Source organism: Urocitellus parryii, chromosome 8 (genome assembly GCF_045843805.1).
Source record: "Urocitellus parryii isolate mUroPar1 chromosome 8, mUroPar1.hap1, whole genome shotgun sequence".
Lineage (NCBI taxonomy): Eukaryota > Metazoa > Chordata > Mammalia > Rodentia > Sciuridae > Urocitellus > Urocitellus parryii.
In genome coordinates, this window is record NC_135538.1 from 45,955,947 (window position 1) to 45,983,517 (window position 27,571).

Consider the following 27,571-nt stretch of genomic DNA (forward strand, 5'->3'; position numbering starts at 1 on the left):
AGATTTTAGCAATATTGCATGCACTTGTAAGTAATCATCATTAGAAACTATTCAATCTTAACTTTTTAAAAACGTTTAGTATTACTCTTATTATTTTATATATAAAGAAATCCTCTATCTCACTAAGAGCTTAAGCTCCAAAAGGAAAAAGAAAGATCAGAGTTTATTACAAAGCAAACTAGGCCTCAACATTAGTTGCTGAAATATAACCAATAAGTGGAAAATATTGTAATGAGAATATTCATGGCAATAAATCTCTCAAGATATTTAGCACCTATATGTATCACATTTTCTAGACAATCTCTAAGCTTTTTTGATCACACATCTTTACATATGTAAAATTTGTGTGTATTCATCCTCAATATTTATTTCTAAACATCTATTACTATGCTAATATGCTACCCCATCATAAAATTACAAAAAATTTTATTTTTTTAAAAAGGACATTTTTAGCTGGGAAACGCCTGCAATCCCAGTGGCTTGGGAGGCTGAGGCAGGAGGAGTTCAAAGCCAGCCCCAGCAACAGTGAGGCGCTAAGCAACTTGGTGAGACCCTGTCTCTAAATAAAATACAAAATAGGGCTGGGGATATGGCTCAGTGGTCGACTGCCCTAAATTTAATCTCCAGTACCGTCCCCCAAAAGGGAAATTTTTAAAAAGATGGTTCTAATGTTTTCTTTCCACATTTAATTGGATCATTTTGTGTCCCCAAACTGGTACTACCACACACATGCAATCTACATGCTACTTCTGAGACCGCTAACCTAGGCAACCAGACTAAAACATTTAACAGAAATGTTTCAATATAAATTTGTTATCCAAATAAAATATAGCCCCCAAATTCATATATCACTTTTCCCTTTTTCTTCTATAGTATGCTTCTTACTTAATGCCTGTGTTTTCCTGTCTTGCTTTAAAGGTGATGTGAAGGCCAAGGAAAATAATCTCTAAAGATGTCCCATTCAATGAAATTGTTTTGTTCACAGGAAAATACAATTTAAAAGCCTGATTCAAAAGCTGGGGGCATTTGAGGATGGGGTTGTGGCTCAGCAATAGAGCACTTGCCTGGCATGTGTGAAGCCCTGGATTGGAATCTCAGCAACACATATAAATAAATAAAATAAAGGTCCATCAACAACTTAAAACAATCATTCTTAAAAAAAAAAAAAAAGCTGGGGCATTATAAGTTACTTTAAATATATAAAAAAAAGCTGTACAATCACGTTAAATTTGCAAAACAAGAGAAATTTTTTTCACTCATAAGCTTAATTTTTTACCCAGTTCTTAGAAAAATCATGTTTAAGTTAAGCAAATAATTAGAATCTGAACTTAGTATTTTCTTTTTTTCTGATATCTGTCAGTTGAATTTTTCCTGCCAGTAAAGACTTCATTTCCACGTATCTGACCTTCTCACTAGAAAAATTACAAAACTGTACCAAGAGCTAAGCACCCACCTGACGCCCCTACAACCAAACAAGCAGTACTTAGTTCTGAAGACAGAGGCGTTCCTTGCTCACCAGGAAATCCTCTTTCCTATAAAACACGAGTCATTACTGAGTACCGAAATTGCGAGACGAAGTCAGAAGTCTTTTATCTTTCTTCGATGTCAAGAGTTAATGTCAGCTCCATATTTTTGAAGTACCACCGGCGTTTTATGCTTTCAAATCCTTACACGCATTATCGATTAAACACTATTAAATTTTTCATCTTGGAATGGAGACGTGTGGAATCCTGGACTGAGCGCTCTCAGGCCAGCAGGTAGAAGAAGGGCAGCTGGAGGAGGTAGAACTGCTTCACGTAGGTAACCCCAGGATCCTGTCTCTTGCACTGTGGCATTTCCATAAACTCCCAGCCACTAGTTACCGGGTGTGAGCAGCAACCTTTGGCAAGACTACGTTCGGAGAAGAACCACCCAGAAACGGTGAGCGATTGAGGTGTGAGGATCAGATCTGCTGCCTAAAGCTCCTTCCAAGGACCAGCCTGGCTGTCAGAAAGAATCTCTCACAGCGCCTTCTTATCTACAACGGAAAGTCGGGCTGCCACGCCCCCACGACTGCTGTCACCCTCTGGAAAATCTGAGAAACACCCTGTTAAGGCCAGGTCGAGAACCCTTCGCAAGGAAACGAGTCAATAAAAACAGTGGCCACAAGAACTAATGGAATTCAAAAGGACCAAGCCTGGATTTCCCCAAACTGGCCTGTGTCACTCCCACTTACCCATTAATGTGATATTCTCCGGTGCCCTGACTCCAGTGCGGGCGGAGATAAGGTCGGCTTCAGGTAACAGAGTGGCGGTCGTTCCTAACCTAGCGCGAGCGTAGCGACCCGGTTCGCATTCCAAGATGGCGGCCACCTGAGCCCCTTCCCCGAGACCCCGAGGCTTGGCTCCCAGAAGCCCTTGCGCTCGGCGGCGGCGGCGGCGGCGGTGGTGGAGGCGTGGCCGCACAGACTAGCAGAGGGGCGGGGTGAAGTGCACGCCTCAGCCACGCCCACTCAAGGAGAAGCAGCCTGACTGAAGCCTAGGGTTCTTCAGGCTTGCAGTGATCAGGTTGTGCGCTATTGTCCATAGCTTAACACGTGTTAAGGAGGCGAGCTCTGATTCATTCATTAATTCATTCATTCACCTATCCATCCTTCAACCTAGTATTGATTGAAAGCCTAATCTGTGCCAGCCACTGTTTTAGGTATTGGGGATCCAGTACTAAAAACAAAACAAAACGGCAAAAATTCCAGCCGCATGAAATTTACACCTTGTCTTTCGCCTTCATGAACTTCTTCCTATATGCTCATTTGTTTCAACCTTCTTAATTGGCCATTCATATATAATCTGGGGTTCTATAATATCTGCAAGGTTTTGACAAATATGTAGTCACTGATGTATGTAATGAATAGTAATTCCAGATCAAATGCTCTAGAAATCTATCCCAAATACACAGCCCTTAAGCCACCCTGTAGATCAAAAACCAGTATTGAAAACAGACTAAATTCTAGATGTGATGCTAGGCACAAAATTCACAAGATACATAGCAATAATTCCTATCCTGAAGACATTTGCAATATTTTAGGAGGGTGAAGGGGAACATGACAAATTGTTAGGTTTACTATGTTCAACAGTTGAAAAATAAGCAAATTATTTAACTGTGCTTATGTGTGGCTGAGAAACAAAGAGAGCTGCTTGATTGACAAATGAAACATGGGCAGGGCTTTTGAAGTATTAATAGGATTATATCTACCTTAATCTCTTAGCAACTCTCCCCCTTTTCTATTTCCTTTTTCTGCTCCCTCCAGAGAAACAAAATACACAGACCTGGTAATTGCCTCATCATAAAACTGTTGTGACTACATTTCACCCAGTAGAATAATCTCCCCACTTTAAGATCCATAACTTAATTATATCTGCAAATTCTTGTCATTTTAGATTTGGAGAGGCAGAGAATTGTAAATGTACATGTTCAATCTACCACATTTACCCACAAAATCCCCAGAATGCTTTTTTAAAAAAGCATCATCAGATCATGCATCCATCCTTAAAGAAAAATGAACAGCACAACACCATGTCCTTGAATGCCCCCCTATCAATTCCCCCAAACCTTCCCAAATTATGGAAACAATGACAGTACCTGGGCTAAATATGTCTAAATGTCTATTATCACACAGAACACTGGCTCACCCTTTCTCTTATACTCTGAGAACTAGGGCAAGTTAATGTTATCTGTATAAAGTTATTTTCTTGTTTTAACATCAGGACTGTTGCTCCTTGGGAAGCTGGTCACGCAAACAAACTAAACAAGCGAATACTGATTATATTACTGCTTCTACAGGGTAACATATAAAACCCCTTTTTCAGTGGTGACTGAGGTAGAACTGAAGGCACTGTGGAAAGGACACATATCATTCGACCTACTGGTCACCGCTGAACAAAAAACTGAGGGAGAAGAGGCACTGCTTGGCAAAGCAACTTCAGGGACAGGTGCTATCTGTTCAGTCTGTCACTTCTGGATCTTCCCCTTAAGCATTTATCAATAAAGCCTTATGCCTGTGTCCTCAGGTATTAGGCTTATCTCTATCAATAGGTGGCCCATTCAGGACGATATTTCTTTTTAAGAGACACTGGTGGTAAGATCAATGTAGTATGGCCCATACTTAAAGGGCCAGTAATAGATACTAGAAAAAGAAACTCAGAAACAGTGAACCAGAGGAACCCTGAAACCATGGCTGACAGACGGGAACCTTTAAAACAGACAGATCTGCTCATACAGAATTTCTTCCACTTACAGTACATCTGACAGCTCAACTCCAACTGCAAGACTGTATAATTTGGAAAGCTATTCAAAGCCAGATTGTTACAGTAAAATATTATCTTTTTCTTAGGCTTATAAGTATAGGTGGCCCTTTCTTCACCTCACTTTACTCTGACAGACCAACTCCAATTGCAAGATTGTACAAAAAAGAAACAGACAACCAGAAAGGATCTGACTGACAGATGGGAACCTTTTAAAGACCAGCCAAGAACTTTCCCAAGAGACTACTCATAAAATCAACATGTCTTAAAAGAGGTAGTAACAGACACAAACAAAAACAGACATATAGAAGGAATTACCAAATTCAAGACCAACAAACCAATGAGAACCTAGAACAGACCTGAAATAAGTAAATATCTCTAGGTTCTCAAGTCCTGCTTGACCATGTCTCCTACACCTGTGGCATCACAGATGTCCCCACAGAGAGGAATCAGATGTTCTCATGAAGAGGAACCAGATGTGTAGAATCGAGGGTCTCAATGCCTGAGGAACTCACCAGTTGGCCAACGATGTGGCTACTTTACTAAGTTCAGTTTCCTTTTTTTCAAAGTGGCCCAAGATGGAGCAACCCTACAATTTAGGAGAGAAGGAAGGCTGGGGTTTCTGATGCAGGAAAAGCTCAGGCAACTGCTGGGAGAGTCTCTCAGTCCCTCCCCTTACTCACAGGAATAGTTCCTCTGATTTCACCTGAAGCAAACTTTCCTAATTCCTGCAATTGGCCCTCAACACGTTCTCCAACCACCTTGCATCCTCAGCACATGAAAGTGAGGCTGCTTGGAGAGTCAGGCCTGCCCAAGAAACAGAGGTTGCTGTTGAGTTCCATCTGGGTTGCCAAATTTTTTACTAAAAGTTCAGTCCTTGTCCTCAATGCCAACCTAACAATGAGGATACAGTTTTGAGAAAAAGGGAAAAGAAGTTTTATTGATTTGGTATCAATGGAGAAACACAGAGGACTCCTGTCCCAGAGGCTATGATTCTGTCCCTCAAGGGGAGCAGGGGACTTTTAAAGAGGTGATTCAAAAACTACATTTCACGCGTTCTGTCCAGAGTTGTAATTCATTTGTTAATTTGGGAGCTCTTTTGGTGCCACCCACAAAAATCTGAATTACTGTATTCCTGAGGTGGTGTATACTCAAGGACAGATGGGAAAGAAAGGTAATCCTATTTCCTCTGAGATTAGGGAGGAGGAAGGGATTGGGGAGGTGTAGAAGAAAGGAAGAGAAACATGTTCTTTTAAAAATAAGTCACAGTGGCAGAGCAATAAGGCTATATTCAAAGCATAAAATGGACCACTGTTACAAACCTATCCTGCTGCACTGGCACAACTAGGCTTTGGATATGACATAATGTATCCACCTATTTAAATATCCCAGTAACTTTTTTAAGGTCCTACAATGATCTGATCACTATCTACCACTCTGGCTTTATCTTGTAATTATTCTTTTCTATAGCACATTTTGCTCTAATTCCAAAGTGTTTTGTTTTGACTGTAGCCTTAAAACTTCATTGTTGTCATTTTATCTGACTGAAATGTTCGCATGTTGTTGATGGGTTTGTTCATCAGCACCCTCCCCTCCTCACAGAGACCTAACATTAATTTCTCTTTAAGCCAATTTTAGTTATCTTCATAGCAGTTGTCAAGATTAGTTTATTACTTATTTATTTTCTATGACTCACCAGAATGTAAACATTAATTGTTCCGGATGTTGTGTATTTTGGTTACTGCTGCAGCTCTACTTTCAAAATGCCTTTCCCCCCATTTTTTAAAATTAGTATAGAATGACTTTTTAAGGTACAGCTTTTTAATATTTGTTGAATATGGTCTGAAAGACAAATATTAGCTATGGGTGATATTTTAACAATGAGGAAAAAACATCTTAGTCCAAAACTGTGGTACACATTTTTTAGCTTGACACCTACACAGACCGTTTATTGATACTAGAATAGAGGACTACTCTAGACAATGAGTAAGTTAGGCTCCTGTTTGCTTTAAGACCCACCCAATATATTTGCTCAAATGTGGTATTAAAATCCTTAGAGTCTTATTTCTCTTCTTAGTGGATCAGGTGTTCAACTCTTAATGACAGGATCAAATCTGCTATAGGGAAAGATGCAAAAAAATCCAAAAACGGAACAGAAAACAAACAAACAAACAAAATCTCCAAAGCCTACAGCTCCCAGAATGCACTGCAACGCAGACCGGCGCGGAGCGGGGCACACTGGGATTCCTTCCGTCCCGGGCAATGAGGAATTGTTTTCTTTTTTTTTTTTTTCTTGAATGCAGTATTGGGGCTAGGATTTTGGGGGTGTCGCTGATTATTTCTGGCTGTGAATGTTTGGTATTTGAAGATTTGGAGAGTCTGGCCGTAGTCTTTCAGGCCGGGAGAGGTAGTGGACTCCCCGCGCTCGCTCCTCTGCCGGCGGGACCGACGGCCGGACTGCAGCGCCGGACCCGAAGAGGAAGCCGAGCGGAGCGCAGTGTGGCACTTGCTGGACCCCGGGTCGGTAAGAACTGACGGCCCCCGTTCTGATTCCTCCGGCTTCAAGTTGTGACCCAGTTAGGGTCTGGATCGGTTTCGTGTTCTAGCTCCGGACCTTGGCGCAGAACTTGGACAGACTCCGCCTTGCGAAAATCCTGCCCCACCCCATCCCTGACCTGGCACCTTGCCCCGCCCCAACCTGACCTGGTACCCTGGGAGACTCCTGCCACTGGCCTTCAGTCTCTCACTTCTGAGCCTTGTTACATCAAGTGTATCCGGTGCCATGTCCTAGCCGCTAGAATAAACTCTAGTGTGGTGTTCCTAGCACTAGAGAACCAAGAGAACTTCCTTCTAAAATCAGAGACTTGTTTTCACTTGCATGTAGAGAAATGAGGAAAAGGAGGACAGGGTAGGGAGGCCTGTAAATATATATAAATGAAGGAAATAATGTCCTTATTTTTCTTTTCCTGTTTGTTATAGAATAGTTCTAAGTTGAACAATGGTCTGTAGTAGCAGGGTGGTGGCCGTGATTGTTTACAAATTACTTATTAACACTACCTGATTCGTTGTCAGTACTTTATTACTTCATAAAATCCAAAAGTAACTGTTAACACAACCCATTTTACAGACCGAACCTCAAGGAGATGACACCACTTAATGGTGAAACCCGAAGCTGTAAGACAGTTTTCTAGACTTGGAAATAAGTTTCTATTAGAACTTCTTGGCTTTTCTCCTTTGGGTTGAATACAGGCTGTGGCGCATGACCAGGTTAGCATTTTGGCTTCCACCTTTTCCTGGCTACCTTGTCCTATCGTGGGTTTCTTTATGTGTAGAAAGATATTAAATAATACTTCAATTAGTGTGATATATCTAAAGTTGTTGAAATGCCATTAAGATATGTTTAGTTCTCCTTCCCATTATAACCTACCTTAAAGTTCTATATTTAGGTCAATCATTCAATAAATAGGTGACTTCCCCTCCCTCCTCCTTGCAAGCCCTCTGCCACTGGGCTAAATCCACAGCCCGTAGGTTACTTCTCTTTGTTGTCTTTTACCTGACTTGTTTTACCTGGAAATTAAATTTATTTTTAATTGAAATTTTTTTTTGTTGTTGTTTATGCTGAGGCTTCACACATGCTAGGCAAAGGCTTTACTACTGAGCCTTTCCCCCAGACAATTTCTTAAACATATTTTTTTTTACTGCCTTGGACCAGATATACCTTTTGAAATATTTTATTTTTAAAATTATTTGATTTCATTGTTATTACCTTTGACAGCTTGAAACAGAGTACATATTGAACATCTCCTATCTGAAGTGCTTGGGTCTGGAAATGTTGTAGATTTAGGATTTTTTTAGGATTTTGGACTACTTACAAATGCATAATGAGATTGATATCTTGAGGAAGGAACCAAAATCTAACCATAAAATTCATTTTTGTTTCATGTGTACCTTTGTTTATGTTTCATAAACAACTTATATATATATATATGTATGTGTATACATATGTATGTGTATATATATATATATATATATATATATATATATATACACAGTCTGAAAGGAAACAACTTATATACCTAGTCTGAAAGTTTTTAATGTGCTTGTATTTTAATTGCCACCCATCCTTTGAAGTCAGGTGCAGAATTTTCAACTGAGGCAACATGTCAATGCTCAGAGTTTTCAATTGTGTAGGATTTTGGGGTTTTGAATTAGGGATGCTCAACCTGTAAAGAAATTTTGATTGAGATGTCAATAAGTTTGTGTATTTGAGGAACAGTAAGTACATTGAAAATTTCTTCATCATAATAATACAGCACTAACTACCAGAGAATTGTCCTAAATCATCTTATGAAAGGCATTTTTTTTCAACTCCTACTTTGATACTAAAATAATATTGTGTTCTTTATTCTAGCTACTGTCATACCATGCTTTCCTGTGACATTTGTGGTGAAACAGTAACCTCAGAACCGGATATGAAGGCTCACCTGCTAGTTGTTCACATGGAAAATGAAGTTATATGTCCTTTTTGCAAGTTGTCAGGTGTAAATTATGATGAAATGTGTTTTCATATTGAAACTGCTCATTTTGAGCAGAATACACTAGAGGAAAGAAACTTTGAGAGGATAGATACAATGCAGAATGGAACTTCAAATAATAAGGATAACAGTCTACAGAGTACAGTGGAAGTTAATTCAAGTATTCATTCAGCTAGTGCATCTAATCATCCAAAAGGTTCAGCTCAAAGCTTGCCTGAGGATGATACTTTAAAACGTAAAGAAGTTTATTCAGAGAACTTAAGTGAATCTAGAAAATTCCAGAAAAGTAGGGGAAAACAGTCTGGCTTATCTGAAATAAAAGAACCAATTTATGAAACAATGTATAGTCCTCCTGAATGTCCATTTTGTGGAAAAATAGAGGAATGTGGTCAAGATATGGAAACTCATGTGAAAACAAAGCATGCCAGTCTTTTAGACACTCCATTAGAAGGTAAAGTGTTCATTTTATTATAAATTATTATAAGTAACAGTAGTCTCAGTTTAATATGAAGGGTCTTAAAGTTGGTTTGTGAGATGACTACTTTTAAAACAATCAGGTTTATGTGTATAAAATTATGTGTATTGCCATTATTGCAATACAAAAATACAGTTATGAAAAAGGATTTTGATGCAGATTTATATATAACGTTCCATTGAGATTAGTTTTGGAACTTGTGTTTTACTTCCCCCAGCCCATTGGCATCTAGACTGTCTTAGATTCTGATTTTGTATTAATTTCTTCTTTGACTACATTATCATCAGGGAATACATTATGATATCAGCTCTTTTGAAGTTTTTGAGGCTTATTTTATGGCTCATGTTTCATGGGTGGTTGAGGAAAAAAGTATATTCTGCTTTCTTGGGTAGAGGGTACTTACTATGCATGTTACTTAAGATCCTATTGTTTGTGTTTAGATTATCTATTTTCTTGCTGATTTCCTGTCTAGTATTGTCTACCAAATTTTTGAGAAGGAATTGTTGAAATCCACATTTATAATTGTAAATTTGCTTATTTTTCCTTTCAGCTCTGTCAGGTTTTACTTATGTATTTTGAGGCTTTATCATTGGTGCATATACAGTTAGGATCTTTTGTCTTTTTTCCCCATATATTTTTATTGATGCATTATAGTTGTACATACTGATTTATGCATTTTTCTTATTGTCAAGTTTTAGGATTTCTTTGTGTATTTGGATACAGGTCCTTTATATGTATTTTTCGATTATTTCTCCCAGTGTGATGCTTTTGATTTTAATAGTTTGTTTTTCACAGAAGGAAGTGTTAAGCAGAACTTAACATTTGTTTATGACACATGCTTGTGATGCTATATCTAACAACACAATGCCAGTTTCTAAATGTTTTAGAGTTTTTGCATTTTACAGTTAGATTGCTGATCCATTTGAATTAGTTTTGTAAATGGCATAGTCAGTGTCTAGATTCTCTTTTACGTGTTCCCTAATTGTCAGTGAAATTAATCTTTTTCACATATATATTTTAATTTTCTCTGTTACAAGGTACATGTTACATTTTTTGTATACTTTTCAATTGAGTTAAGTGCATTCTCCAACTGTTGTTATATTCTTGTCCAATTATCTGTTGTCTTTTTTAGTTGCTTTTAAAATATATTCTTAGTACTAGTTCTTTACTGCAGCTGTATTCAATAGGCTATTGGTTATGATTTAATTTTGCTCAGAATTTAACTTTTATTTATGTACACTTTACATGTATTGTCTAAAAACATGCTCTTGACTTGAGTTTGTAAATATATTCTGTATATTTTCTCCTAAAACTCTTAATTCTTTGTTCTTTTTTCCCACCTTTTTAAAACATCTGGATTGTGTATGTAGGTATCAAGTGTACTGTATATGCTGTGAGAATTTGGGATCTAAGTTTTAAGTTTTTCCTTTTATAGAAACCAGGTTTAACACTGATTTTATCTTGTCTTTTTTATTAAATTTTCATATATGTATGGCTCAGTATCTGTTCTTTTAGTGCTATTTTATTTATTTGCTTAACTGTTATGACCTCACTTTCTCACTGTTTTCATAACTATGGCTTTATAACATGTTATTGAGATCAGATAAGATAGTTCTTCTCTTTCTTTTCATTTTTAACTTAGACATTCTCATTACTTTTGAGTTTTAGAATCTTTTTGTCAAATTCTTTGAAAATTCTGTTGAAATATTTGAAATTATATCAAAGTACATTTCCACATGAATTTAGGTCATCTTATATCCCTTAATAAAGTTTTTTGTTTGTTTTTTCATTGCATATTTGTGCTAGCTTTATCCTGTAGTAGTTCAATTTCCTTTGCTTTTGTAAATTGGAGTTTTTCTCTTATCTAATTAACTCTTGCCCATTTATAGAAGCACCATCAGTTTCTAAGGTATCTAGTCTTGTTCAAATCTTACTAATTTTGATAGTTGTCTGTTGATTCCTGCCAGTGTTCTAAGTAAATGCTTTTATTATCTACTAATGAAAGAATTAAGGACTAGGACAAGGACTTCACTGATGATAAGTGCCTGATACTACTCTGTTGTATACTGTTTCCTACAAGTTTCTCAGCAAGCTAGTGCCAAGTGTGTTTTATGGTAGCCTTATGAGTTTGAATGTGTAGTTGAGTGAAAAACAAGCTGATTGTCATTAAAGGTACAAAAATTGCAAAATTAGGTAGTTGGATTTAACTAATATTCAGGTACAATAAATGAAACAAGGGAATTTGATATTGGTTTAAAGGAGCAATAGTCATATAAGGAGGCATGGAATCTAGGCTAAAAAATAAAAAGTCAAGAGAGAGGTGATGAGTGATAAAAACATAGGGCCTGCATGTAACTTCTTTTTAGCAGTTTTAATTAAGCCAAAGACTTTAGACTGGTAGAACTAAAAAAGAAAAAAAAAGGTGGGAGGATGAGAGGAGAAATATTTAGAATAGAGATTTCAAAGGTGGGTCAGTTATTGGAGATACAGATGAAGTGTCTATTCTTATTAATCAATGGCTCAGTCAGGGTAAAGAAAAAGATTATTGGGAATGAAGGTAAAGAACTATTCCTATGGATTTTGAAGTTGCTAAGAATAATCACAATATAGGAGCTAGAAAAAGATGATTGTCATTCAAGGGCTGAAATCTTTAACTAAAAGACATGTCTAAAATTTTAGAAAATATTAACTACTAAGAAGGGGTATGGAATTCTATATTCTAGTGACACGAGTTAGTGAAAGATGGAGATTTTGAAGAAACAAGGAAGAAAACTGGGTTGAAAATAATGAAAGGGAACAAAAGAGACACTGTTTCTACTTCTGGGACCCTGAATTGTGAAAGAAAAATTGCTTATGTGTGTGTTCAGGAGCTGTCAGGGAAATGAACCAACTAGATTTCAGTTAATGCAAGAAGGTAAAATGAATATTCAGAGAAAAATTGTGGATATAAGAGGTTGACTGATGACAGAATGTGATTTCTGGAGGGTATAATAGGAAACTTTGAGGGAATAAAAATGATAATAGTTCAGTAAAATGAGTGGATGTACTAAGAATGGTTAAAGCCTTAAGGCACAGCCTCTGACTAATTTGAATGATTAATTGTTAGAACAGTGACAGAGGTATTATCAGCCCTGGATGGCAATGACAGCTAACCTGTGGGACATGGACTTTTAGTGGTTTAGTATACAGGGATATGAAGTGTAGTGCTTGCACATTGAGGGAAATTCATGATGAGTTCAAACTAGAAGAAATGGAGAGATTGGCTTGCCATAGTGAGTGTGATGCCCAAAAAATGAGCAAAAGCTTCCTTTGGGCATTGGTTCTGAGACATTTTATCATAGAGAACTGACTGAAAGAAAAATTTTTTTATGTCCTAGCTACAACCTTTTTAATGTCCTTTATGGAAACTGTATACTTTTATTTCTTAGTGCTGTTTTGGAGAATATTTTCAAAGATTGACTTTCCTCCTGTTAAACATACTTATATTAGATTTTTGCTCTGTAGATGACTTTTATCTCCATTTCTTCACAGATGATTTCTTGAATTTGTGGATCTCCAAATTGTTTTTCATGGCATTTGTGTTAGTGATCTTTTCATCACTGAGACCAAAGTACCTGATCAACAGCTTAAAGAAGGGAAAGTTTATTTCGCCTCACAGTTTCAGAGGTCTTAGTCCATAAACAGCTGACTCCATTGTTTTACACTCTGAGGCAGAACATTATGGCCAAATGGCATGGCAGAGGAAAACCACTTACCTATGGCAGCAAGGAAGCAGACAGAGAGAGACTCACCCCACAGGGAAGATGTACCCTTCTTTTAGTGAATAACCACAGTATCACACCTCTTAATAGTGCCCCACCTGCCTAGAGTTACCATGCAGTTCATTCAAAATAGGATGGACTAATTAGGCTATAGCTCTCACAGTCCAATCATTTCACCTGTGGACATTACAGCATTAACACAAGCTTTTGGTGGACACCACATATCCAACCTATAACATTACTCCCCTGGACTCCAAAAGCTTATGAACATCTCACAATGCAAAATATATTTAGTTTATCTCCAAGAAGTTCGTAGTCTTTACAGTTCCAGCATTGCCCCAAAGTCCAAGTCCAGAGTCTCATCTGAGACTCAAGGTAAACTCTTGGCTATGAGCCCCTGTAAAAATCAAAAGAAAGTTACATATATTGAATATACAGTGACACAGTAAATATTCTCATTTCAAAAGGCATAGAAAGGAATATGGACAATCCAGAATGCAAACCCAACCAGGCAAATATCCCAGAACTTCTGGCATAGCATGTAGGACACATGACAATGTAATGTGCTCTTCAGAGGGCTTGGGCAGTCTTGCCTCTTTGACCTTTGGTTTTTTTAGTGACCATAGTCTCTCTTTTAGCCTGGATGTCACCTCAACTGCAGCTTTTCTCTGCAGATAAAAGCATCTCCTAATTCTCAGGGTCTCTATAATGGTTTTGGCTTCACCTTCAGACTTTCACATTATCATCCCCAGGGGCAGTCCATGAGATACCAACCCTACTACACTTTGCCTGGCTCCCAGGTGGTTGAACACAGTGCAGCAACTTCCTAGGCCCCCCTGTAAAGCAGAGCATTCCTGTGATTCTTCTCAAAGGATTAGTCCCTTTTATATCCTCGAGCTTCCAGTACAAATTTCTGAAGTGCCCCTCAAGCCATTTTTCCTTCTGTTTTTGTGCAAAGTGATTAGCATCTCTTAGTGGTTGTAATTTCTATAAGCATCACACCTTCTTTGGCCCCAGTTTTACATGCACTTTTCTAGCTGAACTGCAAGTTTTAAAAATCATTTAGCTCTGCTTTCTGTTCCCAATTTTCACAGTAAACCAGGCTAAAAGTTGTCAGCAATATCTATATCGTGGCCTGAATGTGGTGCTGCATTGAAATTTTCTGTGGCCATTACAGTATTAATTAGGCTGTCACCTTTAAATTCAGTCTTACTCAAAGTGTCAGGACATGGCAAGATGTAGACAAGTTCTTTGCCAGAATATAATATGAATGATTTCTAGTCTAGTTCCCAAAAGAGTCCTCACTTTTCTTTGAAATCTCATGGACATAGTCTACATTCCTATGGGCATTCTGGTGGTGTTAGCTCCTACCAGAATTAGTCATTAAGCTCTGCTTACAAATTCTAAGGCTTCTCTCTTCAGCCTGCATCTCTAAACTTTTCCAAATTTCTTCTGCAAACCAGCTCCAAAGGCTTCTAAATCACATTTTCTGGGGAGTCAACAGCAAAAGCCCCACTTCTTGATATCAATATCTGTGTGTGTTATCTTTTTACTGTCTACTTAAATATCTGATAGGAATAACATAGAGGAGGGAGTTTATATTGACTTTCAGTTTCAGAGGTCTCAGATGGCTGATTCCATTGAGCTGGGCCTATCAGGAGGCAGAATATCATGGCCAAAGAGGATGGCAGAGAAAGTCTGCTCACCTCTTGACAAGCAGGAAGGGGGCAGGGGTAAGGGGCCACAAAGAAGATGAACTCTTCAAGGATCACCTCCTCTAGCCACATCCTACTAGACTATAGTTACTGACTAGTCCATTCAAATTAGGATGGATTAATTAGACTATGGCTCTCACCATTCAATCATTTCCCCTCTGAACATTTCTGCATTATCACAGGAGCTTTTGGGGGACACTTCATATCCAAACCTTAATAACGTTGGACCTATGAATATATTTTGTAATTCACATTTAATTATTCAACTTAATGAGGGTTTTCCCTCATGTGATCCCCTCCCCATGAAGCAGCTTCATGGTTCTTTCACCTTGGTATTTCACAATCACCACTTTCAAACCAGGCCTTATATTTATGGATTGCCTAGTGATTTCTTTCTATATATACACAAATCCATCTCCTCTTTTGTGCCCATTATACTCTAGGTCTGAGTCTTACAGAGGTACTTCTTCTACATCTCTTCTGGGCAAGCTAGACCTATCTATCTCCAGTGCTGTCAGGTGGATCCTTTTCTTTAATCTCCTCCAAAGTAGACAGTATGATCCCATTTTCCAGCCTTCTGCTGGATGCTTGAGTTCAGCATCTTACCTTTTGGTGCTGAGAATTTATCCCCAAATTCCATGTCTAGACTGGCCCTACTTTAAGCTTTGGTTTTCCTTTCAGTGTTTCTTCTTTTGACTAAAGATCTTAGAGCTAATTACTATTTTTCTTTTCTTTTCTTTTCTTTTTTTTTTTAGAGTGATAAAAGGTTTGTACTATGCTCAGTTCTTCATCTTGACCCTGCGAGCGGAAAAATAACTTTTAAATCCAATCACAAATGGTTTTTATTTATACAATGAGAGTAGTAGGGAATAGACTTAAACATGTTTAACCTAACCACAAAGTGCTTTTATTTATATGGTTAGTAAGTGGTATATAGTCTTTAACATGGAATGAAAAATCTTGAAGTTTTAAAAAGGAAACTGGATTATGTCTCTCATACAGACTGTGTTCAGCCAATCTATGACTGCCCTATGTGTGGGCTCATTTGTACAAATTACGATATTCTCCAGGAACATGTTGACCTGCATTTAGAAGAAAGCAGCATTCGACAAGGTATGTTTATGTGCTAACAATAAAAATGTCTTGATTTAACTTTTGCCTCCTGGGACACATCTAATTTTCATATTAGTTATATGGGGTGAGGGGAAATCATAGTATTTAAAAATAAATTTGTTCCTTTATTATAATTTTTTCTATCTGTAACTTTTTCCTTAGAAATATGTCACAAAATGTTGTAAAGGGTGAATGAACCATGGTGACCAACATCCAAACTAGGATTGTGCATCCTGGATTTTGCTCAGGGCCAATAATATTTAGAAGGTGCAGACATTTGAGAGAATGAATATTAAACTTTGTTATTTAGAAAGTGTTTCATTTACAAGTTGATGGCATTCTTTTATCAGCTAGAAGTAATAAACTTAGCATTTGGCCACCAGAAATTGTCAACTAGGAAGCTGCCACATGGCACATAATAATTTTCAACATGTTTATGAACTGCGTAACCTGAAAGTCATTTTCAGTACATTTACAGCTGCTCACCCCAGCTTCTAAAATTATTTAGTGGTTAATAATGACTCTATAAAAGTTTTCTTCTGTTCTCTGTCAATTTTAATTGTGACATTAAGTAATTATTATGGTGCCTTAGACATGAAGGTATCTTATATAAGTTTCTCAAACCTGCTGAAGGAAAACATAAAGTAGACCCTGGAAGAAATCAATTGTATTCTACTCTGTTTCTGTTTCTAAAGGATTATAGATAATTCCCAGTAATGGGAAGATTTCTTAGTAACCAGTATCATGAGCCTAGTACCAGAATCAATGATTTCCATGCACAGCAAAATCTGTTCAGTCAGCCCAGCCCCCAGGTGCAAGTTAGTTGAGTACAGATAGAATAGTCTTCTATCCTGATGGTTCTGTACCACTCATTTCAGTTGGTGATCTATATTCCCTTTGACAAGATTGTAAGGGAATACTGGGAAAAAAATACCCTTTTGAAGTTGACTATCTGGTAATTCTTATTGAGTTTATGATAGGCTTTCTATGATTATGTATATTATGTAAGCCTGTTGTGGGTAATAAAATAAAGATATGATTCAAGCAAATCACTTTATCTTTTGTTAAGGTAGACTAAAAATTAATCACCAAGTGCATATTCCAAGAATGGAAAGAGGAACCAAATAGGAAGATATAGCAGTGGCTGAGAGGTTTGAAAAGAAAGAATTTTTCAGCTACATAATTAAACCATCGAGTTGGGAGATGGTAACTTATCTGGATTGAGGAATGCACAGACAAGTGGTGAAGCATTTCTTCTGGTGTGTCTGTGAGAATATTTCCAGAGGAGATCGGCATGTGTCAATGAATTGAGTGGGGAACACCTGCCTTCTAAGTGGGCAAGCACCATCCAATTGACCATGGGCCTGGATGGACCAGGAAAGCTGAAGAAGGGGAATTTTCTGCCTTTTTCTTCTTCATTGGAGCCAGTTGTCCATCTGCTGCCCTGTTCATCATATTTCAGATTTGCACCAGTGGCCTTTCTAGAGTTCTTGAGCCTTTGGCCTTGAACTTGACCTTGCACCCTTAGTCTCCCAGGTTTGATGGTGGGTTACTTGGCTTTCCGTCACTGTGACAAAATACCTAATAAAGTCAACTTAAAGGAGGAAAGATTTATTTTGGCTCAGTGTTAGATGTTCCAGTTTATGGTCACTTGGCTTTATTGTTCAGATGAGGCAGAACATCATAGTGGGGAGCACAAGGTAAAGCAGAACTGCTCACCTCCTGGCTGCCAGGAAGTGGAAAGAAAGAAAGCATGAAAGGAAGGGCCAGAGACAAAAACATACCCTTCAAAGCCCCCCCTCCATTGACCTCCTTACTGTTCCAACTGGGACATGCTCTACCTCCAAATATCATAATTAATATTACCAAGTCTTTAGCCCATGGCCTTTGGAGGACATTTCAGATCTGAACCATAACAGGTGGCCTCTTGGCTTCTTAGACTGAACCACACTACTGGATTTTCTAGTTTTCCAGATTACAGACTATTGTGGAACTTTTCAGTTTCTGTGATCATATGAATTAATCCTGTAATCAATCCCTTCATGTACACGTACACATACATATTCTCATTCTGTCTGTCTCCCTTTCCCTCCCTCCCCTCTCAGTTACATTTCTCTCAAGAACCCTGACTAAAAACATGGGTCAGGGTGACAAGGTACTGGCTCCAAGGCATCTGAAGGAAACTAGGAGAGAGGAAGGCAGGGCAAGATGTTGAAAAGTTATATAATTTGTTTGAGGCCAAACTGTAAGTTATTATTTAGCACTTACACTTTGAAAATGTAAATTTTTATGCTCTTTATTACTGCCTCTCTCCCTATCCTTACTATTTCTTTGAAAAATCAATCTGCCTTATTTATGTTAAGGAGCATTAATCAAGAGTATTACTTCTTCAAATTTTGGTTTCCTCAGTAGATAATAACCTACTTCATAAGGTTGTCATAAAGATAATGAAAAACACCTGTTACAGCTTAAATAGTCAATGAGTATTAGATATTGATGAAATAGAGGTTATTTCCTTAGCAAAAGCAGTTCTGAGTTCTGCCAGAATTGTACTCCATGGTTCAATATCACAGTCATGAATAAATGATAAACAATATCAGTAACTTTTTAAAAAATATTTAATTGATAGTAAGCTTTGATTTTGGCAATTTATTATTTATTTTTATTTTTGGGGGGAGTACTGGAGATTGAACTCAAGGGCAATTGACCACTGAGCCACATCCTCAGCCCTGTATTGTATTTTAATATAGTGAGACCCTGTCTCACTGAGTTGCTTAGTTCCTCACTTTTGCTGAGGCTAGCTTTGAACTCGTAATCCTCCTGCCACAGCCTTCCGAGCTGCCAGTTATTTTATTCTTAACATTATTTTACTAAATATCTAATAGGCATGGATAGAGTCCAGTGTTCTGGTGATCTAGAATTGGCTCACCAACTTCAACGAGAAGAAGACAGTAAGAGGAGATCTGAAGAATCAAGACAAGAAATGGAAGAATTTCAGAGACTGCAGGTGCAAAGATTAATAACAATTATAATATTTTGGTTTGGTAGAGTTCTTATTTCTAAAATATGCTTTCAACACTTCATTCTATTATTTTTGTCCTTATTAAAAACATTTTTTGGGCTGGGATTGTGGCTCAGTGGTAGAGTGCTTGCCCAGCATGTGGGAGGCACTGGATTCAATTCTCAGTACCACAATTTTCTTTCCAGATTAAAAAAAAAATGGAAATAGAGTGATTGAGTAATTTGCCCAGAGTTAGACAGTTATTAGGAGGTAAAGTCTTGATTCAAACCTGTGTAGGTCAATAGAGAAATTATGAGACTTGAGACTTAGAATTTAAATACTTATATAAATACTTAGACATGAATGGTAACTTAGAAAAAATGCCTCTTGAGTTCTAGATTTTTTTTTATAGGTTGCAATTTTAGGCATTTAGAAAGAACCATTTGTAATACAAAGTGCAGTTTAATGATATTGAAACTGTTTACCTTAGGTGAATTTAACATTTGTTGAGCTAGACTGTTACATTTTTAATGGATTTATATTTTTCATAGTTTTTTTTAATTTCTAATTTGTGAACCATAGTTTTATTTGGGCTAATAATGCTCACAGAGTTTTTTTTCCTGTGTATTATAGAATAATGTATAAATAATAAGTGTTTATAATCAAATAGTTTTGAAAGTATTCAATTAAACTAGTTTGACTACACCTCTTAAAGCCTTTAATATACCAGTATGCATTATAAATATCATTTTCCCAGATTTGTTGACCTCTTGTCTTTTTTCTGCAATATCTCATGCATGGCTATTTTTCCATGAATTGTGCTTTGGAAAAATCTAATTTCAGATTTTGTTTCTACTAGTGATTCATTTATTCACAAAACATTTTCCCACCAGGATTTGGAGGAGGAAAGAAAATGGCTTTTCCTAAGTCTTTTGGGGATAATATAAAATGCAAAATGCCTTTTCAACATTATTAGTACAAAAAACTTCCAGTATTTATGGAGGTTTCTTATATAACTACTATGTAACATGATATATAGTTCTCATAAAAATCTTTAAGTTGATTTATGTAAAAACCTGTAAACCAGAATGTTTTGATATATATTTCCAAATAAATAAAACTGACAAGTTTCCATCTCATTAATGTACAGGAACATAAAAATTATGCCCTTTGTTTTTATGTTTAATAGCGACAATACGGTTTAGATAATTCTGGAGGATACAAACAACAGCAATTACGAAATATGGAGATTGAAGTAAATAAGGGTAGGATGCTTCCATCTGAATTTCATAGAAGAAGAGCTGAAATGATGGAATCGCTAGCTCTTGGTACTGATGATGGAAAAACAAAAACTTCTGGTGGGTACTTTTACATCAAAATCATAGTTTTAATATTGCATATACCACTGAGGTAATAAAATCATTTAATTTTGTTTGATTTTCACAATCCAAGGTTTATATGGTATGAGGTAAGAATAAGTTCAAATAGTGTGCTAATCATCTAGTAGACTAATGCTAATAGTAGACCAATATATGGCTAGTAGGAGCCATATACAGAGTTAAATATTTCAGAGCCACGTTAAAAAAAAGTAAAAAGACAAAGGTAAAATTATAGAAGCCCAGGTTCCTAGACCTGCAGTGGGGTTATGGCCTGACAAACTAATTGTAAGTTGAAAATATCTTTATGTTGAAAATGCATTTTATACACCTAAGTTGCCGAACATTATAGCTTAGCAATACAGTACCCTGTAGGATGTCAGTAGTTTATCTTTGTAATGTCATGACTGACTATGAACTGTAGCTCACAGCTGTTACCCAGCATCTGGAGAGAATATCTTACTCCACATCCACAGCTCAGGGAAAGACCAAAATTTAAAGTACACTATGTAAAATTCAAAGTGTACTATGGTAGTCAAAAAGTTGTGTTGCACCATCATAATTCTATCATTTTAAGAGTTTAAACCCAGTGTATCAAAAATATTATTGTAACATGCAATAATATTAAGAACTATTAATGAGATATTTAACATTCTTTTTACATTCTTTTGAATCCAGTATGTGTTTTTTATTTTATAGCACACCTGTATTAGAAGAGCCACATTTCAAATGCTTAGTAGTCACATGTAGCTAATAGCTAGTCTATGTTCAGTACATTTTTTTTGGATTCTAAAAGTTTTTTATACATTATGTCACTTACCTTGAAACAAACATCCTCTTGTGTATTGTTACATATTCTGCATGAGATTATTTTGCTTAGGTTAAATAATTTTCTGAAGGCAAGGTTATATAGTTGTTATTGGCCCAGCCAGTATTCATAATTAGGTCAGCCTTATTCCAAAGCATGTCTTTCTCCTGACAAGTGGTTATTTAAATTGCTTTTTTGTATGTATGTTAGGGTAGTAAAAAATTTATATAAAAATATATTTATATGAACTATTCCCCTCAGTGTTTTTTTTTTTAATCTTAATGTTTTGTCACATTCTTTAACATTTTTAAAGCTGTTAAATCTTTCATTGTATTTTAAATCCTGGTGTATCCCTCACTGATTTTAATTCCTACTCCCAACAAAAGGAATCATTATCATTAATTTTGTGCTTGTTAATCTGATGGATGTTTTACTACTCTTACTAAATATGTACTTCCCCATAAATGTTACATACTATTTTACATGCATTTAATCTTCGTAATAATGGGATATAAAATGCATGCTCCAAATTGCTTTAATCAAGTATATTGATTCTTATAGCTGTACTCCATTAATTTTAGCAGCAGTATAGTATTCCTTATATGAATTCTATACCACTTAAACCTTTGATCTGCCTTCTTAAAGACAAAAGTCCATCTTCTTTCAGGATATCCATCGTTCAAATAAAAAGCATTTGGCTATTGTCATTTTGGTGCCACATGTTATAAGAAAGTATGGGGAAAAAAACAAGAAAGTATAGGCTATGTAAGTAAGATATCCCTGCCCATAAACTTTATAGAGTCCTTACAGTATGTAAAATATATGCACAGAACTGTAGTATTCTGTGACAAAATGTGACTAGTACCTAGAGGGCACAAAAAATAAATGCAGTGATTATTCAGAAAAACAAGACAGAAAAAGGATCCTTGAGAACAGTACTATTTGATCCTTGAAGGATCTGTGTGATTCTAAACACAAGGAGAATATACTGAAATAAAGGTAAATTTAAGGATTGCTTGCAGTAGGCTTCATGTACCATCTACTAATACTATTTTGTAGGTTATAGAGAGGTATTATTTTTGATTGGGAGCAAATTGTTGAGAACCGAATGGTCTCCAACAGTATATATTATAAAATGAAGAGGCAAGGAAAGCTTTCATACAACGGTTCTACTTTTATGTGTTGAGTCCTGCAGATGTGGAGGTATGAAATATAAACAACTTTAGTTCAGTGTAACAAATAATTTTCTAGTGTCAGGAAACTTGGATTGTAGTAATAAGCAAGGTCATGAACTAAAGTTGTAGCCCTAATTAAGGCTACAAAGAAAGAGATGGAATGGTTAGGATTTAGCTATGTAGTTTGAGGATGGGGTTGGTATAGAGCCATATAATGATGGAAACAAATCCTTCTGCATCTTCTCTCTTTTCTTAGGAATTATTGAAGCCCTTCATAGATATTATCAGAATGTTGCCACAGATGTGAGGCATGTGTGGCTTTCTTCTGCAGTGGATCACTTTCATTCATCTTTAGGAGACAAAGGTTGGGGTTGTGGTTACAGAAATTTCCAAATGCTACTTTCATCATTATTACAAAACGATGCCTATGATGAATGCTTGAAAGGTATGAAAATACTGAACTCTGAGCTTGTCTCTGATATAATACACATATGAAATGGACTGAATTAAAATGTAACATACATAATTAATAGCTTTAACAAAGAAGTACTTTAGTGGATATTACATAAGAAACTTGAAATCTGATTGGAGGGAGAGAATTATGTAGTGGATATTAGGAATAACTGTCTTAAAATCCATATTGTGGACTCCTTCACAGTATATGACATACTGCCAAGTGATATTGCTCAGTACTTTATTAACTGTCATGTACTTTATTTGCTAAAATAATTTTAGGTATGTCAGTTCCTTGCATTCCAAAAATTCAGTCTATGATTGAAGATGCATGGAAGGAAGGTTTTGATCCTCATGGGGCCTCTCAACTTAATAACAAGTTACAGGGAACAAAGGCCTGGATTGGAGCATGTGAAGTATATACACTCCTGACCTCCCTGAGGGTAAAGTATGTATCTGAAAATTTCAGTTTAAAGCCATTGCTATATCTTTTAGTTTTTTGGTAGTTTGTTTTTTGTTTTGTTTTTTCCCCAAATTTTGTTTTTATCCAAGAGATATATATAGGTAGGGAAAACCAGCACCTTATTTCAGGTCTCATGCTCTCTGTATTCTCAAGTCCAATTTTTCACAGGCAATTTTTACTCCCATTGTTTTTAAATAACATGAATTTGTAGCTGTTTCCTGGTTTATCAGTTGTAGACAGTATCGATTGCTTTTTTAAAAATTGTTCTACCTGCTCACCCTCAGTCTAACATGACTTAGTCAGTTTCTATTAAAGACAGAGTTTACATTATAATTGCATAAATATTACTGATTGCTGATTTTCTTCCCTTCCTGAAAAGATTTCTGAAATTTTTCTTAATCATTGCCTTTCCTTTTCCCTTTTACTATTTGAGTTAAATATTCCTTTTTATTAATATATTCTGAATTTCTGTTTAAATGTCTTCTTCTGTATAAAATTATACTCTGTAGGGTACTATTCACTATTTTAAATCTAAACATGAAATCAGACTGCTGACCCTAAAGCACTGTTCTTACATCTAAACAGTTTATCCAGAAGTTTATTTGAGCACCTGAAACTCAGTAATTAGCTAGCTGCAAGTTCTTAGCATTAAATTTAATGTGACAGAGGTTAGCAACCAGTACAATTTGGATATTTTGGAAATTTATTACCTAGAGAGACAAGAACAGGCTGTCTTGTGCTGTGGTTTGAAGTGATATTCTGTTAATGCTTTGGGTTATACTTGATCTCTGTAAAATAGTTGTTGAATATTATAACCAGTATTTACTCAAGAGTGACTTTTCTTGAAGGAGGCACACCACCATTAACTGGTGCCAAGTAGGAGATAGATAAAAGGACAGATGTGGGTTCACACACAGGTTCCTATGATCTTTACGTATATTCTTGTCTGTTATTAGAATTTGAGAAAATTAAAAGTATTCTGTATATTTTTAGTGTATACAAATGGCTATTGAGTAAGTAAAGTCAGAAGTCAGCTTTAAACTGATCATCAGGGTTAAAGAATTTAGAATAAAAATTGTGTCCTGATTATGTGTTGATTACTTAAAAATCAAGCATGATATTCATTTACTATTCAAGGAGATTTTATATGTCAGCAAATATTGTAACCTTTAGGTCAGACATAATCTTGTTGTGAATAGTTATTTAAATAATTGTTTCTCCCACAAAGATAATAATTTTCAAGTTAAATAATAAAAATTTATCATCTTCTTTCTTCCTTCCTAGAAAGAATTAGCAGATCTAAAAATTTTTTTGTATTTGATAATTACATCAGTGAAAGTCCATTTTGTCAATTTTTTTATTAGGTGCCGTATTATTGATTTTCACAAGTCAACTGGTCCTTCAGGTACACACCCTCGTTTATTTGAATGGATCCTAAACTATTATTCTTTAGAGAGGGAAGGGAATTCCAAGGTAGTATGGACATCTAAACCTCCTATCTATCTCCAGCATCAAGGTTAGTATGACTCATAAAACAATGTTCTTTGGAAGACAACACATTGTCTATCACTTTTGGACAATTTAAGTTTCCGATAATAGGGAGGAGGGGGAATATTGTGACAATACTCTCGTTTTCAGAGCTACTGGGTCATTACAGTACATTTTTGGGTAATGAAGGATCATATTCCTGGCATTTTAAGGGTCTTTTGAACTCATTATTTCTTGGGTTTTGTTTCTTTTCTTTCCTTTCTTTTTTCTTTTTGTTGTTATTGTTGTTTGGTATCATTGGTAGAAACCAAGGCCTGGTGCATGCTAAGCAAGTACTCTACCACTGAGCCATATTCTCAGCTCATCATTTTCTTTGCTTCACTCTTCTTTGATTGTTCATCACTTATGTCACTTAAGTGAAGCATTTTCTTACCACCTTATTTAAAACTGCAACTCCTTTTCCCAGCTACCCACTACTGGTATTTCCTTCGCTTCTTTACCTTGTTTACAGTGTCTATTATTATGTAAGACATTTTTGTCAGTTTTGTTTGCTCTTATGTTCTTTGCTGCTGAAATAGTGCCTGGCATAGAGATACTTGATCAAGTTTGTTAAATGGATGATTTGAATTGACAGAATAAAGAGACATAATCATTGAATAGGAATACAAACCATAGGAGATTAAGCCCTCTCCATTGATATCTCGTATATATAAATTTACTTCTGTTTCCCTTTAGGAACTATATTTTTGTTCTGGGAGAGTCAATTTCAAGCCATTTTATTTAAGATAATTTGATTAAAGAAGAGGGAAAGAAAAGGGGATCAAAAGACTAGGAAAGGGAAAGGAAAATTGGTGGAGTGGAAGCACAATTTTTTTGTAATGAAGCCTTTAGAAAACTAAAATTGAACAAAAAACCCCTAAAGAACAAGCAAGTTGAACTAATTACTTTGTGCATTAGGAGAGGTCTCAGGTATAGACACATTAATGACTGACCGTATTTATATTCTAAACACACACATATATGTCCATATAATATTCATATATACAGAGAACAGGAATATATATACATTAATATCTGTGTGTGTATAGCAGAAAGTGGATGTGACATATATTGGTTACTTTATATTTTAATAGGTCATAGTCGGACAATTGTTGGAATTGAAGAGAGAAAAAACAGAACATTATGTTTATTGATATTTGATCCTGGATGTCCTTCTCGAGAAATGCAGAAATTATTACAGCAAGACATAGAGGCTAGCAGTCTCAAGCAACTTCGGAAATTTGTGGGAAATTTAAAGCATAAGCAATACCAGATAGTGGCAGTAGAGGGTACTCTTACTTCAGAGGAGAAAGTTGTAAGTATGATGCTTGAATGGGCAAAACTTTAAAATTTCTAGTTAAAATTAGTATTATCCCTTTGTATCTCCTAACATTTCATTCTGTTTCATTAAGTAGACAAAGCATTTGTTTCTATATCACTGAGTTTCTGGAATGGATATCTTTTAAACTTTGTTGTTGTTGTAGATAAACATATAGTATTCTTATTTATTTTTATGTGGTGCTGAGGATCGAACCCAGTGCCCCACATATGAAAGGCATATGCTCCAGCACTGCGCTATAACCTCAGTCCCTCTTTTAAACTTAAAAGCAACTTTCAATTGCTTTATACAACTTCATAAAAATATTTAATTTCATAATATTTAGCTTAATTTTTAATATATGAGTTATGAACATAACAATAAATATGGTAAAAATATATCTTAATCTGTAGACCTAACTCATAGTGGTTTTATAATTCTTCTTTAGTAAAATATGACTTGCAGGATTCCTGAGGCTCTGTTTTATGCACTTGAGCTTGTTGTTGATACACAGTTCTAGAATTTAGACTTGCCACATCTTAACAAAGGTGCACCTATTTGGTACTTTACGTTGTTTTACTTCACTTTAAAGGCAAAGGAGACAGAGAACTAGAGAAGAACATAACCTCCTTGTATTTCCTATTTTACTATATTTGTATATATATATGTATATATATATATATATATATATATATATATATATATATATATATATTTTTTTTTTACTGGGGGGTTGAACTCAGGGGGCTCAACCACCAAGCTACAACCCTAACCCTTTGTATTTTTTATTTTGAGACAAGGTCTCACTAAGTTGCCTAGGGTATCATTGAATTTGTACTCCTTCTTCCTCAGTCTCCCAAGTAGCTGGAATTACAGACCTATACTAGTTTTCATCTACCCCTGGTAGAGGGAGATGGTTTTCTTAAAGTTTCTTGGTTCTATAACTCCCTATTGCTCTCCTCTTTTGTTGTTCTCTTCCCCTCTCCCCATCCAGTTTTTTTCACAGCACTTTTACTTTTAACTCATTATGCCTTAAATAATTACATTTTCTTTTTATTTCATTCTGTTTTGTCTTTATTTGAATGTTCTTTAATTCCTTTATGGCTTGGCTTTTTAAAAAACTGTTGATTATTAATTTTATAAGTTCGAGGCTGGAATTTTCCTTCAGGAATTTTCATTACTTGAAAAAGATTCAGATTTTATTTTTATCTTAGAATAATACTTAATATATAATATAATTATTTCTAGCTTACAATTAATACATTTTAAAATTCCCTTTCAAGGCCAGGAGACAAGCTTCTCAAGTCTTCACAGCAGAGAAGATTCCTTGAAGAATTGAGTATTTTAATGATTGTGGAATTATACTTTGTTTTCCTAATTCAGATATTGAACTCCTTAATAAAATTTAAGAATCTGAATTCTCTAAGTACTCAACATATAATTTAATTTCCAAAATGCCTTTATTAAATTATACCTGTAGTACTTTCTTATTTAGTAATTATTTCAATAAAATGTCTCATTTGCATTATGAGTTTTGTTTTTCTTATGTATGTTTCAGAAATCTACTTTGT

The 27,571-nt window shown here is 35.8% G+C and overlaps 2 protein-coding genes across 5 annotated transcripts in view; one reads left to right on the forward strand and one right to left on the reverse strand.

Annotated features, from left to right (window-relative positions):
- Kpna5 (karyopherin subunit alpha 5) overlaps positions 1-2,379 on the reverse strand; it is a 39,269-nt gene extending 36,890 nt beyond the window's left edge. For both annotated transcript variants that reach the window (XM_026394072.2, XM_026394074.1), the window contains exon 1: positions 2,216-2,379. In XM_026394072.2, the coding sequence (XP_026249857.1) occupies positions 2,216-2,219 (4 nt within the window). In that variant the 5' untranslated portion in view covers positions 2,220-2,379. The remainder of the gene's footprint in view (positions 1-2,215) is intronic.
- Positions 2,380-6,510: 4,131 nt separating this feature from the next.
- Positions 6,511-27,469, forward strand: Zup1 (zinc finger containing ubiquitin peptidase 1). Of its 3 annotated transcripts, XM_077801841.1 has the most exons (11): positions 6,511-6,800; positions 7,408-7,547; positions 8,692-9,266; positions 15,769-15,879; positions 18,765-18,886; positions 20,070-20,238; positions 22,496-22,684; positions 22,975-23,140; positions 24,520-24,671; positions 25,777-25,997; positions 27,284-27,469. In XM_077801841.1, exons 2-11 carry the CDS (start codon positions 7,540-7,542, stop codon positions 27,329-27,331), a joined length of 1,761 nt encoding a protein of 586 aa, XP_077657967.1. In that variant the 5' UTR covers positions 6,511-6,800; positions 7,408-7,539; the 3' UTR covers positions 27,332-27,469. The 3 variants fall into 3 exon arrangements, with proteins under 3 accessions (XP_077657967.1, XP_077657968.1, XP_077657969.1); XM_077801842.1 differs by lacking the exon at positions 7,408-7,547 and having other exon boundaries at positions 6,511-6,804; XM_077801843.1 differs by lacking the exon at positions 7,408-7,547.
- Positions 27,470-27,571: the final 102 nt, after the last annotated feature.